The sequence below is a fragment of the Puma concolor genome, chromosome B2 (genome assembly GCF_028749965.1).
Source record: "Puma concolor isolate L17-30 chromosome B2, mPumCon1.1.hap2, whole genome shotgun sequence".
Taxonomy (NCBI): Eukaryota; Metazoa; Chordata; class Mammalia; order Carnivora; family Felidae; genus Puma; species Puma concolor.
Genome location: NC_141671.1, coordinates 13961902 through 13975808, shown reverse-complemented (window position 1 = coordinate 13975808; position 13907 = coordinate 13961902). Strand labels below are relative to the sequence as shown.

The following is a 13907-nucleotide window of genomic DNA, read 5'->3' as shown; positions in this document are numbered from 1 at the left end:
GTCGGAGCAAGGAGAGGAAGGAGGAGAGTGTTAAGAGAATGAAATAGACATCATGGGTGTTAAGATCGTTACAGATTGGGAGGGGCAGGAGAATCCTAGTGGAAGGTCCCTGAGAGGAAACAGGAAAGCCAGGGGAGAATCAGGTGGCTAATAGAAAGTTTGCATTAGGTTTGGCAATTCTAGTGCATTTCGTGGTGGCGGAACAGTTTTCGTAGGCCGGGTGCAAGTGCCTTCTGTCACCAGGCCAGTCAGTGTGCACCTGTGATTCTCAAAGCGCATGGTCTGCGGGCTGGCAGCATCAGCATTACCTGGGAGAGAGTGGACGTGGGGCCCACAATCTGGGGGCCTTTCAAGCCTTGTGATGGCTTCTCACGGATGCTCAAGTTGGCAGTCATTCTCCTGGGTCGTTGGTTTTGTACATGAGGAAACCGAGTTCTAGAATTGGAACCCAGGTCTCTCTTCCTTCCAGGCTACTATTTTCTTTACGCTTTCCATCTGTTTATAAGTGCTCACTCATAGTATGTGTGTGTTTAGCGTTTATTTTTGGGGGCGGGCGTGAGCCGGGGGAGGGGCAAAGAGGGGTTTGGGGGACAGAGGATCCGAAGTGGGCTCTGTGCTGACAGCCATGAGCCTGATGCATGCGGGGCTTGAACTCACGAACTGGGAGATCGTGACCCGAGCCAAAGGTGGATGCTCAACCTACTGAGCCACCCAGGCGCCCCAAAATGGTTTTGAGTACATAGTCTGTATTAGACCCCAGGCTGTTGGGTCAGGAACACAGAGATGATAGGGCACCCGGCAGGTACTCTGTGGTCACACCGACCCATCAGGATGGGATTTTTTTTTCACAACCTCTGTGCCTAAGGTGTGTCACTTAGGAATGTTTGTGTGAATACTTTGTAGGCCACTTGGAGAGGAGAATATGTGCAAGAAACACGTATCTTTTGGCCTGCCACATTCATTGTTAACGCAAAGTGCTAATGGAGGGGGAAACCGACATTGGCCTTGTTTCTGGATACCCGTGCCTGTAATGACCTGGCACAGAGCACTTACGGGGTGGTTGTTCGGTCTGGAGAGGGCTGGATGGTAATGAGAAGGGGACAGGTACGTATTGGAACAAATGTGGCACAGTGTCCATTTATATGTTCAATCCAAGGACAGGGTTTATTTGAACTGTTTGAAAATAACTTGGTAATTTGAAATAGCTTTCATAAATTTGAAAAGTTTGCGTAAAATGGCCAAATTCAACCTACTGGCTTGTCATGTAGCCTGGCCAGTCAGTCCGTCCCCTGGGCACGTATATAGGCTTACACTTATTTTCTGGATGGGGGCGCTGCTGAGCCAGAAAAGCCAGCAAATGCCAGCTATTGGTCAAACTCCTAAAATGACCCCAACACTGGGGAAGAAACAGAAGGGTAAAAATTGCCTCCCCCGCCCCCCGCCGCGGCTCAAGGCCCATAACCCTTGACTGGTCCTGGCAGGAGGTGGGGGGCAGGAATCCACCTCAGTGGTTTGGGTCACTCTGTTGGTGCTTGGAAACTGGCTGGTGGAAGATGGGGCTTTTTTTTGTCTAGTCTTAATTCTGGAGGAATTGTTCTGTAGGAGATTCCTTAGAAAATGACTTGAAGGCATACTAACGTGTTATGTCTTCAGGGCTTGCTTGTAGACTCAAAAGTCCCCACCCCCCGGATTTCCTATATGTTCCCTGCAAAACTGCAAGGCCACTGTAGCAAGGAGGACTGAGACCGGTTTTTCAGAGAGCTATATATAGGGGTGGCTATTTGCAGTTCACATCGTTCTCCCCTACTGGAGACTCGGATTCTTGTGCAAAGTATTGAATATTCCAGAATTTTCCTGCTAAGCTGAGCATAAAGGTACCTATTTTGAGGAGTCTCGGGGACCGTGTGGAAATGCAGGAGGAAGTAGCACACAGTCCTTGAAACCCCATCCAATTAAGTGCAAATGTGTGCTCTAGAATTTCCCGTGATGATGGAAACCTTCTGTAGCTGTGTTGTCCGTTTTAGGGGAGACATGTGGCTGTTGAGCCCTTGAAATGTGTCTAGTGCAACTTGGAGCATCGTTTTTAATGAATTGTAAATAGCCACATGGCCATTTGGTTAGTGCAGGTTTAGAATATGCCATTTGGGGAAAATTTTGTTGCGCGGGGCCGGGGGGCGGGGGGGGGAGTGTATTCTTCAGATAGGAAGGCTTTAATGATGAAAAAATCCAAATCCGTTAGGAGTCCTTTGGGAACCTGCTTGTTAAGAACATATTCCCAAATGACGTCCTTGTGGAGTCCCCGTCCCCACTGCTGATGCCGAGTCGTTCCCCCATTCTGACGGGTCTTTCCAAAGACCCTGGTCAAGTATTTCCTTGTAACTTGATTTTCTTTTCTTTCCCCACTCCCTACACCGAAGATGGTCAACCCAGATTCCTGCTGGATTCTTGGAGATGACCCTGCTGTAGATCTTGGGCCTTTTTGATGTTGTCGAGACCCCAGACTGTCAGAGGAAGGGCTGCAGGAAGGTGGAACCCTGTGTTGCTGGCCCTCTGTGCTGTTCCCTGGCTGTGCCGTTTAACCATGAACGTGGGGATGTTGCAGCCCATGCTGTTGCTGCCTTGACAACAGCAATGTCTGACATGCTCAGACGCAAAAGAGCTGACTTGGCAGCTGCCCAGCAGATTTTTATAAAGGCTCAGTTGGTGGCCGGAGAATCAGGCTGTCAGAGTTGTGTTATGCAATAAATCGTTTTGAGCAGAAGTTCTTAATCCAATTTCAGCTGTGGCTTTTTTTTTTTTTTAATATAAATAGGCGGTAATCAAAGATAAGTACACATTATTTAATGGGAGTTTGGAAGAAGTAAAACTCTTCCTTGCATAAGCATTTTTAGGCTGTTTGCTTTATCCCAGGAAGCGTGTCTCTCGGAGAAAATTTGCTGCTGGAAGTGCTTTTCATTTAAAGTCACGGCGGAGCAACATCCTTCACGAGTTCAGGAAGTCCGTGGTTTCCTGGCCACTTGTCCTTCTAGATGTGAATATTCCCCTGATCTTTCTTTGCTGTTTTGAATATTGACAGTTGATCCAGTTCATGGAATTGACAGAAAGTGGATCAGCATCGAATGGATTTGCGAGAGTCTTGTAACGGAGAAAACGCCTTTTGTTAAAAAGGAAGAAATGTTAGTTTTAGCCTAAGTTCTACCGCTCACATTTTTCTTCAGTATTTTCTCTTACTTATTTTTGGCTTCATAAATCCTTGTTTATGTTGAATCCGTGCCAAGAAGTCAACAACACTCCCCCCCCCCCGCCCCACCTTTTTTTGGAGGGGGGGATGCTTTCATTGTTCTCTTCCCAAACTGTTGATAGAAGAGGCTGGCATTTCAGACAACAACAAATTGTGTTAAGTAGGGCGACTTACCAGCAGGTATATGCAGAGCTGCTTCTGAGAAGAAAAGGCATTCGTGGATAGGTTTCCAGTCCTTCTCCATGGAAAAAGGAAAGAAGATGCCATCAGTTCTTCCTCCTCCCCTCCCTCACCAACCCGGTCTTTCAGATTTCGCCTCCTTATTGTTTGGCTCTGTGTATTTGTCAGATTCCTCCCTCTTCCTCCTCCCCCCCCCCCCCCCCCCATGAAGTGTTTAGTTCTTGTTAATACAACTTAGGGGGGAGGGGTGAGTATTGGAATTGGGCATTGTGCACTGCAGTTTCATTTTTTATTTTATTAATTTATTTTTCATGTTTATTTTTGAGGGAGAGTTTGAATAGGGTGGGGCAGAGGTGGGGGGGGGAGCGTCCAGATCCGAAGCGGGCTCTGTGCCAACAGCAGAAAGCCTGATCTGGTGCTTGAACTCCTGAACCCAGAGATCATGAGCTGAGCCGAAGTCAGAGTCAGACAGATGCTTAACCGACTGGGCCACCCAGTTGCGCGCCTCTCTCTCTCTCTGTCTCTCTCTCTCTCTCTCTTTTTTTAATGTTTACTTATTTTGAGTGGGAGGAAGGGTGGGGGGGGGGAAGGGGGGAAGAGACAGTGTGAGCAGTGAAGGGGCAGAGAGGGAGAGAGAGAATCTCCAGCAGGGTCCACGTTCTCTACACAGAGCCCGGTGTAGGGCTCAACTTGGGAACCTTGAGATCCTGACCCGGGCCAGAATGAAGAGTCCAGGAGCCTCACGGACTCAACTGACTAAGCCACCCAGGGTGTTCCATCACTTCATTTTCATTTAAAAAGGGCTGGAAAGTCACAAATCCCTCCATTCCCAAGCCTGGACCAGGTGGATAGAGATAGGATATGTACACGGGGAGAGGTGGTGTTGGTTAAGTCTTCCAGTAGCTCCTGTCATCCAAACACGAATCCTGTCTTCGCACTTGTATAAGCTTATATACCACGGAGGTTTCGTGTTCGAAGGTCTTCCTACCTGTGAATGTGAACATTCTCTTCCCTCCCAATCCGTCCCCCCTCCCCCACGCTACTTACCATGAGGAACAGTTGACTTCCTGTGCCCCCTCCCTGTAGAAGCAGGAGTGATTTCTTTGGAATGTAACGCCATCTTTAATGGTGCCTGTCCTTAGGGATTCCCCCCCCCCCCCCCCCCCCCCGCCCAGCAGGCTGACCTTTAAAACCTTGGTGGGAGGGAGGTTCTGGATGTCCGTTTGAAACACAGGTGTGTATCACACTGCATTCCTAGTTGGCGTTATTTTTATTTGGTGATGTGGTTCAAAATGATCTCTGCTGTTAGACCTCATTGCCTCATTGCTTCCTACCTCCTGGAAGGGACCTAGTATAATTGGTTGGTTGACCTGTGCCCCCGTTTCCACCAGTTGTTCCTGTATCATTATTTACGATGTCCTTGGTTGGGATGATAAATTACTTGGTCACTCTATCTGTGATGCTTAAATCTCTTCTTACTCAGTTTGCTCGCAAGTGATAGGAAATGAAGTACCTCCCATCGGATGGGTCCTATTTCGTTTTTAAAATAATTGTAATGGCTAGAAAAGGTTTTTAAAAACCCGAAATGTTTCCCTCTAATCCATGCATTTCCATCTTCGTCTTCCCTTCTCCTAAGTCAAGATGGCCAGAATTTAAAGCCATAACTACCAGTCAGACCTGGACAGACTGCATAAGGATGCCTTGAGAGATGACCTTAGAACTGAGGTAGTTGTAGAGGCCAGTAAGTAATAATCCCTCCCCTTCCTGTTCTTCTACCGGCCTCCAGCTAGAGCTGCTCATGGATTGTTTTTTCATATAACATTTACATTCACCTCTTGAAATGAGTAATCTTAATGTTACTACCAATTAGGAGTCATTGGGAGTTACATGTTTGACGTTTTCTCCCTGAGATTAAATTACTGAGTTTTGAAACTTTGGGCACCTGCCCTCTGGCGTGGACCAGTTGACCTCACATGGCAGCTCTCGTTTCTCTCCAGCTGTGTGACCTTTTGGGCAAGATATTGAAACTCACCTCTTTTTTTTTTTTTTTTTTTTTTAAAGATATTTGTGATGTCTTCCTTTCCCACCCATTTTATTTTATTTTATTTAAAAAAAAATTTTTTTTTCAACGTTTATTTATTTTTTGGGACAGAGAGAGACAGAGCATGAATGGGGGAGGGGCAGAGAGAGGGAGACACAGAATCAGAAACAGGCTTCAGGCTCCGAGCCATCAGCCCAGAGCCTGACGCGGGGCTCGAACTCACGGACCGTGAGATCGTGACCTGGCTGAAGTCGGACGCTTAACCGACTGCACCACCCAGGCGCCCCTCCCACCCATTTTAAACTAAAAGGAGGTGGTAGCAGGCTTTGCAAATCTTCAACCTGGATGTGAGCTTTGGGGTATTGTCAGGTGATGCCATCCCCCACAAGTGTGGGGTCTTCATGCGCTAGGCTGGCGCTCCCATGTTCTCACGTGTCTTATGAGACTTGGAGCCGTTACGGGTCATGCTGTGGTTTGTTTTTTTTTCCTTCAATAAAAGATGATGACCATAAGCATTTCAAGTTTAATTCCTGACCAGCTGCCATTTTTGATGAGAGATTCTCCAGTTATTTCAAAGAATGGCAGAGATTTTCCAAGTGATAAGAAATCCCTGTCACTTCTGCTTTTTTTTTCACTTTTACTTCGTAAAGCCTTAATGCTCAATTTTCCATTTGCTGAAGAAAGTGACTTTTAGTAGTCAGAATAGTAAAGTGAACCTAGATCCTTGTGATTTGTTGTTGTTGTTCTTTTTCTTCTTAAAATTGGGTCAGGAGACCCAGATATTCTTATTTATAGCAGTATTGGCAGAGCATTTTGTTTTGTGGTTGGGGAACTACAGGTTAAGGAATTAGGGGATGGGAATGAGGGAAGGTGGTATGTTTGGTTGTTTGGGGGCTTGAATTGTGCTTCCCCAATAATGGGGTGAAATGTAAAAACTCAGGTCTTAATGACACCCCAATGGCAAGAGGTTAAAAAAATCTTTAAGGAAATTCATAAAAAGAACTTGACACACTCGGGAGGTGCCTGGGTAGCTCAGTTGGTTAAGCATCCGACTCTTGGTTTCAGCTCAGGTCATGATCTCATGGTTTGTGAGTTCCAGCCCCACATTGGGCTTCATGACGACGGCGTGGAGCCTGCTTGGGATTCTCTCTATCCCTCTCTTTCTCTGCTCCTCTCCTGCTCGTGTGTGCGCTCGCTCTCTTGCTCTCTCTCTCTCTCTCTCAAATAAAAACTTAAAAAAACTGATACACTCTGGGTGACCGAATTTGTATCAGAATAAAGCCACTGGACTCCTGACAGTGGCTACAGCCTCTCTTTGTCGTCTTTTATTAAGCTGACCAGTAAACCAGAAGGGACTAGATACTTGGTTTTAGGGGAGCATCCCAAAGGAATCCAGGAAAGGATCTCTCTCTGTTCAGTGCCACACTGTCCAATCTTCCGTGATTCCATCTGCCCAGAGAGCCACGTGGCCTGAAGGTGTCTAGGGAAGGTCGGAGGGGATTATTTGGAATTGTCAACTCGGAGGCATGAGTGGAATATCAGTTGATTTGAAAATTGTGATTTGGGAATGTATAATTGAATATAGCGGGTAGGAGGGGGAACAGAATGGGAGAGTCCTGAGTGATAGAGAGGAAGGGGGGGAGCCTGTGCAGCTGGAGCTGCAGAGAATTAAGTGTTTTGTTGAAGGAATTAGTCAGTATTTAGCTCAAGGTACGGGACTCTGACAGGGTCATTAGGTTTGGGCCCTATGAGGCCACGTGGATTTCCAGATGGGTGCCATTTTCTTGTAGGGAACTAGGTGGATTGATTGAGTAGGAGGGCTCTGGTATGTTGGCAAGCTTACTGCTGAGAGAGAGAGGGAGGGAGGGAGGGAGAGAAGGGTAGCCAGCCCTTTTGGATTAGCACTGTGGGGAGTGTTTTATGGGGGTAGCTGTAATTTACATTAAGAAAACAATAGAGATTTCATGCACTCCACTTAAAATGCCCTGGATGTTCGTAAGGTTAGGGACAGGCAGGCCATATGTGGGTAAACCTAGTGGGAAGCGAGCTTGCACTTGAGTCTTATGTTTCCAGAAAGGTTTATCGAGCTCTTACTCTCTAGCAGGCTTGTCCTAGGAGCTGGGATATATATACATAGTGAACAGGATTTCCTGACCCCATGCCGCCATTGTTTAAATGGCTGATGAAATTGCTTAAATGACTATTGAAGGGGGGGGGAAATAAAAAAAGCCATAAACTCTTAGAGAAGTGTTCATGATCGTACTGTCAGGGCTGTTTCGTAGAGCACTCCGTACTGGACTGTTCTGAGTGACCGTTAAGGACCCGAGGTACCTTCTTGCAGACTTTCTGTGACCTACAACTTGGGCATTCAGCCCTGTGTTGCCCCCTCATTGGGTGCAGGCTACACTTGGGCTTTCTGCGTCAGGCAGCTTCACGAAGGGGGAGTGCCAGCCTCTCCTGGCTTAGGATAGGGTGACTCATCATGACCCCGCAGCTGTGAAAAGCAGCCTGAGTTTTAATTTCTGAATTATGACCTCCTCATTGAGCTTTTAGAAACCGAACAGAATCCCTTATTACCTTATTGTGTCTCGCTTCAACACTGAGGGAGGTGACCAGGCTTGACCAGCATGGTACATTATATAAAAGAACTCTTGTGTTTCCAAAAAAAAAAAAAAAGTTTGCCTTTTTTTTTTTTTTTTTTTTTAAATGTCTAGAATTTGAAACCCCATAATCTGGGTCATGGATTTGCTTCTCCTGTAGTTAAAGTACTTTATAGGTTTCATGAAGCGTCTTTTGTCAGTAAGTGAACCTTAAATGCATCTTCCTTTGCGGGCGGTTTCATCTCCCATGGTTTATGTTTTAATTAGACACTAGTTGTAGGGGTATAATTCTCTTGTGTGGAGGCCCGAAGTCAGAACGAAGCCACCAGTCTGAACACGATGCAGTAAATCATTGCAGGCATTTTTGCATTGGAAGCTATTTGGGGGTTTTATCACTTACAAACTGTGGGTGTGAGGAAATAATAGTCTGTAATCACATCAGCGTTACATGAGAATAGGACTCCGAGCATGAAGAAGAGAATTCTGCCAGGCCGCCTTACCTGGCTGCTGAGAAACAATGAGATTGCAGCCGCACTGTGTTGAACTTGAGGAGGAGGTAAAGTTTATCATCCCAGTTGCAACGGATCAGCTAGAGGAGCCGGTGGAACAGCGAATTCTTTTTCTTTTGTGCCTTTTGTGCGTCGTATGGGTCAGTCCTCTGCCTCTTTTTTACTCAGATTGGTTATTTGGGCTTTGCAAACGGGGTCTGGTCAGGTGCTTCATTTTTCTGTTTATTAACCGTGTAAATTGGAAGGTAGAGAGCGACTTGTTCGCAGTAGCAGTGGAGAAATTCCATGGGCTTCTGAGGCAATTCACTGGCTTCTTTCAGCCCTTGGGTTCGAACCTCGACCCCCCCACCGCCCTGGTCTGGTTTAGTAGAGCTCTCCTGCCTCTCAGGGAACACGGCCAGGAAGACAGGATGTGCCTCCTTCCTCTGGAGCTACCGGAAATCTCAGTTGGCAGATGGGCAGGCGTGAAGGGGTGTCGTGGGGCAGGTGGAAATCCCAGCTCTTCTTCTTTCCCAGGGCTCTCTTTCCCCTTAGTACGGAAGACGGAGGATGGCTCTCTTTCTGGGAAAATCCTGGAAGCTTAACCAGAGTGCAGCTTCAAGTTATTTAGGGCTTAGAGTCTCTGTGTGGTTGGATTTCTAAGATGTAGTTTGTGTTGACGCAGAATTTAGGAGTTTAAGAGCTGGAAAAGACCTCCGGTCATCTGGCTCCCTTACCTAGTCCCAGGGAGCTTTTACGGGAGGAGAAACCAGTTCTGTCGGACATGCAGGACAACAGTGCCGGCTTGACTCTTGAGGTCTTCCGTTAGAGCAAAAGGAACCCGAAGTATCCAAGATTCGCCTTCCTGCATTTACCCAGGGCATTAATATTTGCCTTGATCTCCTAAGGCCCGAAGGATCTGAGAAGCTCCGATCCTTCGTTCTCTAAGTTGAACTATTATCAAATGCTTAAGTCTTCGAAGCAAGTATGTGAACATAAGGACTTCTTCGATTAGTGGACGGTAGGCAGGTATCCATAGGAGAGAATCTAGGACTGTCCTTAGCCGTGGGAATCGGCGCTTTGAGCCTTACAGACCTTCTTGCTGGTTCCCTGAGACCATTGCCTCCACTTCGTCCTGGTACCCACCATCTCCATGTTTCTAGATGTAGCTTCTGGTCTCCCTGCTGGTTGGCACCCTCCCCTCCTCCTCTTGGCGCTTCTGGATTGTCCTCTGTTTTTCTGTGGCCACTACTGGAATGGCTCAGATGGTCTCTGGCCTGGCTGCTGGTTGTTGGGATTTTCCCTACCCCCAACCCGCCCAACCTGGCCTTCTCTTGTTCTGTTCCTCTCCAGAACTTGCATTGCATCTGATACCACAGACCTAAGGGAGCCACGCTAATTAGACCTTCAAGACCTGTTATTAACCTGTGTGTATTTCTTCTTCTTTTTTTTGTTTTCTTTACGTCACCCCTTCCCAAACCTCCTGCCCCTGCCTCCCAGTTCTCTGCTCCGCCAGGATCCATTGCCCTTTTCTGCTGTGCTCGGTCTCTCTCGTTCAGGGCTCATTTCCTTAAGAGGTCAGTACAGATCCAATTTCACTTCTTCTGACCGAATTGTAAATTCTTTGAAGGCAGCACCAACCCCCTAGCCCCCAGTGCCAACGGCAGCAGTTCCTAAAAGAGTGTGGCGCATATGTGTGAGGCAGCACACGTCCCAGAATTCCTCAGACACTCCAGTACAGTGGTTCATTACACCTGTGCTTTCGGGGGTACGAACTCCTGTTTCGAAATGTTGCCAGGAATATAGAACTTGAGTATTACTGGTTAATGAGGGTATGTGGGCGTAAAGGTTTGTAAAGGAGGCGAGCTGGTGGTTGTCTTTCCACCCCCTTTTATGGTCCTTGGGTTAGCTTTTCTGGGGACTCTCCAGACGTCAGGAAGGTCATGCTGAATGAACCATTACCACAGGATGACGTGATCCCCTGGAAGTGCATCTCGCTCTGATACTTTGGAATTTTCTTTAACTTTTCTTTTGATTCTTCATATTTACTTGCTTTTTGTGTTAAGTGCTTTCCCTTCTCTCTTTCCTGTTTCTGCAGGATGACAGTGATGGGATTCCATGGTCAGAAGAAAGGGTGGTGCGGAAAGTCCTCTATCTGTCTCTGAAGGAGTTCAAGAATGCCCAGAAGAGGCAGCACGGGGAAGGCATTGCTGGGAGCCTGAAGACCGTGAATGGTGAGTCGACTATCTTGTTGGAATTGGATGATGTCTTCGGGCACGGCCTTGTTTCGGAATTGGATGTGATCTGGGCGGCTTGTGCTTCTCGGGCTTGGCAGTTATTTTGGACATCCTACTGGGTTTATAGATTCATTTCTTTTATGCTCCTTTATATGCTGTGTAATATAATTTGCAGGGTGCCTTGTTTAGTCTGGTCCCTGTAGATAAGACCAGGGCTGTGATCTGATTTCTACTAGGTCCTGGGTCGAACGTAGAGTCTGTCTTAACAGGTGTTTCTGTGGATCTCTGCCTTTCTACTTTGCTGCGATGTGGGGCGGTTCTCCCCTGATCGTCTTAGGGAACCAATAAGAAGGTTTATAAGGTTTAAAGTGCTGATTCCCACAACTGAGGGCAGTCCTAGATTGTCTCCTATGGATACCTCCCTACTGTCTGCTGGTTCTTCTCCCCTGATTGTATAGGAAGCAGCTTAGATACACCATTTGCCTCCTACCCTTCCTGCTCTCTGGCTCATAGCCTCCTAAGTGCCTGCTTCCTTGTTGATCAGGCCGGGCAGGTTGTTATGTGGAGGCTGGTATACGGTGGCATAGAATGCCCGAGCCTGTGGAAGTACACCTGTATGATTATCAGGTGGATCCTTGAAGCCTGGAGGGAAACTTGCTCTTCCCCGAGTTTATTCTGATGTCTCTTTGGAACAGGGTTAGCACGGTGGAATTGGAATCCTCCGATGATCATAACCGAGCTTCTGGTCACAGTCTGTATTTCGTTGCAGGGGATGTGGTCGTGGTGACATCCCAGGCTCTGTCCAACTTTGTTCGTCCTTCAGAATTACAGAGAAATGTGAATGAATCGATCGTGTTCTGGTTTGTACCTGCTTGGAGCAAGCAGATAAGGAAGAGGGGATTGTTCTGTTTCAGAGTCTTTGCTCTGGTCATGGGGTAATAGAGGCATTTGGAGGGTATTTGGCAGCATGCCAGGGTGCAGGGTGACAGGTTCACTTAGGGCCTCCAGTTTCTTTCCATTCTGCTTAGTTGTATGGTGGGTTGTCTGGGAGCCTCTTCTTGGAACCAGTGCTTACAGGCGGGACCTGTTGCCACTCTGTTTGCACAGAGCCATGGCAGTGCTTTTGGAGACGATGCCCTCCCTGCCACTGCCCCCCCCCCCCCCCCCCCCGTCTGTCCCTGTCTGCTTCTAGTACTGTGTGACTTGAAACCAGAAGCCCCTGAAGTCTGAGCCAACATGCGTGGGAAGGCCCTCCCCCCCCCCCCCCCCCCGGCTTTTGTTTTTGAATCAAAAGGTAGAAGGTAAGTTGTAGAATGTGTTGTCACAGGTATAGAATCTGGAGCCACGTGTGATGTGATGTGATCATTCGTGTTCTCGGCTTCACAGTGAAGATGGTGATTTGCTTTACGTTTTTTATCTGGGGCGGGGGGGGGGGGGGGTGGTGGGTGATGGGGACAGAGAACGTCCCTGAGTCCTGGAGTTACAATAGAGCGCTAGCTGCTGGGGGTGTAGTTCTTACTGTTGTGATCAGGTGTGCTCTCGTTCTGCTATTTAGGAGGGGAGATGCCTTCGTGGTTTTGGAATCTGTTAACAGAAAACAACCCAACGGAGAAAAATCAGCTTTTCGGATAAGTTAGCCGGGTGTCCAGGATTAAATCAAGGTGGAATTTAGGTGATGAACTTTACCTTTTGTTCTTTTAAGAGGGAACCTGCCCTGCCAGCTAGCTGACCACACGTAGCTCTCGCTTTCTACCGCCCTTGCCAAGGGCTTGACGGTGCTGAGGAAGAGGTTCTGAGAAAAGTGGCAAAGACCGTGTTCTTGGGATCGTTGAAGACTTTATGAAACTAGTATAAGAATTCGTTCAACAACAAAAAGAGGCTTTTGTTGTAGTAGTTCGTATTTCCTGCTGATAAAGACGGACTTGTCGTTTTCTTGTTTAAGCACCAAGACCCCAAGGCCTGCCTCCCCCCCCCCCCCCCCCCCCTCTCGGTGGTGAAATTGCTGTGAATAGGCCGGTTTCCACTTCTTGTTGGTGTCAGTGGAGCCGATGGTCCGAGTCCACGTTTTTGTCGTTCTGTACCTTGGATTTCCATAGCTGTTCTGAGGAAAAACGACTCTGTGTTTCAAGAATAATTTTCTTAAGGGCAGCCAACAGGTTGAATTGTGCTTTGTCTTTGGGGGCGTCCCAGAGAGCTTGGGAGACCAGCAGCTCCTTCTCTGTAGGTCCTCAAACCTCAGCCGTGCTCTCCTAGGGGGCACGGTGCAGAGAAAGCAGAAAACATGGAGAGCGTCCCAGACTTTTTTGGCAGCTGAGGTTGGTGGTAGGATGATTGCAAGCAGTGTTCCGTGTGTGCACGCATGTGTGTGCCTGTGAGCATGTCCCCTGTTTGAATGGTTGCTTCGTACTCCTCGTGCATACTAGGCATGGTAGAATGATGACCTCGTCTTTTTTTTTTTTTTTTTTTTTTAATTTTTTTTTTTTACGTTTATTTATTTTTGAGACAGAGAGAGACAGAGCATGAACGGGGGAGGGGCAGAGAGAGAGGGAGACACAGAATCGGAAACAGGCTCCAGGCTCGGAGCCATCAGCCCAGAGCCCGACGCGGGGCTCGAACTCCCGGACCGCGAGATCGTGACCTGGCTGAAGTCGGACGCTTAACCGACTGCGCCACCCAGGCGCCCCGATGACCTCGTCTTAAGCTGTGCACCGCACGCTGTCTTGGGGTTCTGCCCTGGGGGCAGATGAAAATAGGTTAGTAGGGGAGTAGGTTTTCACAGCCCTGCAAGGTGCATGCTTGTTTTTTGGTGTTTTGTTTTGGTGAGTTATCTAACCTTTTGAGATTTCTCTTGTAAAAACTGAACTCCATCGGTCCAGTGTTAATTGTCAGAGAAATTTGTCTGGCGGTAGGGCTTTGAAGCTGCCCCGTACAGAGCCCTTGTTAGGACACAGGCAAGGAAAGTGATGAGACAAGGATCAGAGCAGGTTCCTGTGCCCAGATTGGCGGGAGGGCTAACTGCTGCCCCTGTGCCGCCACCTCCCCCTTTTCATGCTTTGCAGCGGGGGACCTTGGGTACTGACCTACCTCCGAGACCCCTGCTCTTGTCATCCGTGAGTTGAC

General features: G+C 47.9%; 1 protein-coding gene across 6 annotated transcripts in view; it reads left to right on the top strand.

Annotated features, from left to right (window-relative positions):
* The window catches only part of JARID2 (jumonji and AT-rich interaction domain containing 2), a 273116-nt gene that overhangs the window by 114106 nt on the left and 145103 nt on the right, over nucleotides 1-13907 (top strand). For all 6 annotated transcript variants that reach the window (XM_086706218.1, XM_086706216.1, XM_086706219.1 and 3 more), the window contains one exon: nucleotides 10649-10784. In XM_086706218.1, the coding sequence (XP_086562344.1) occupies nucleotides 10669-10784 (116 nt within the window). In that variant the 5' untranslated portion in view covers nucleotides 10649-10668. The remainder of the gene's footprint in view (nucleotides 1-10648; nucleotides 10785-13907) is intronic.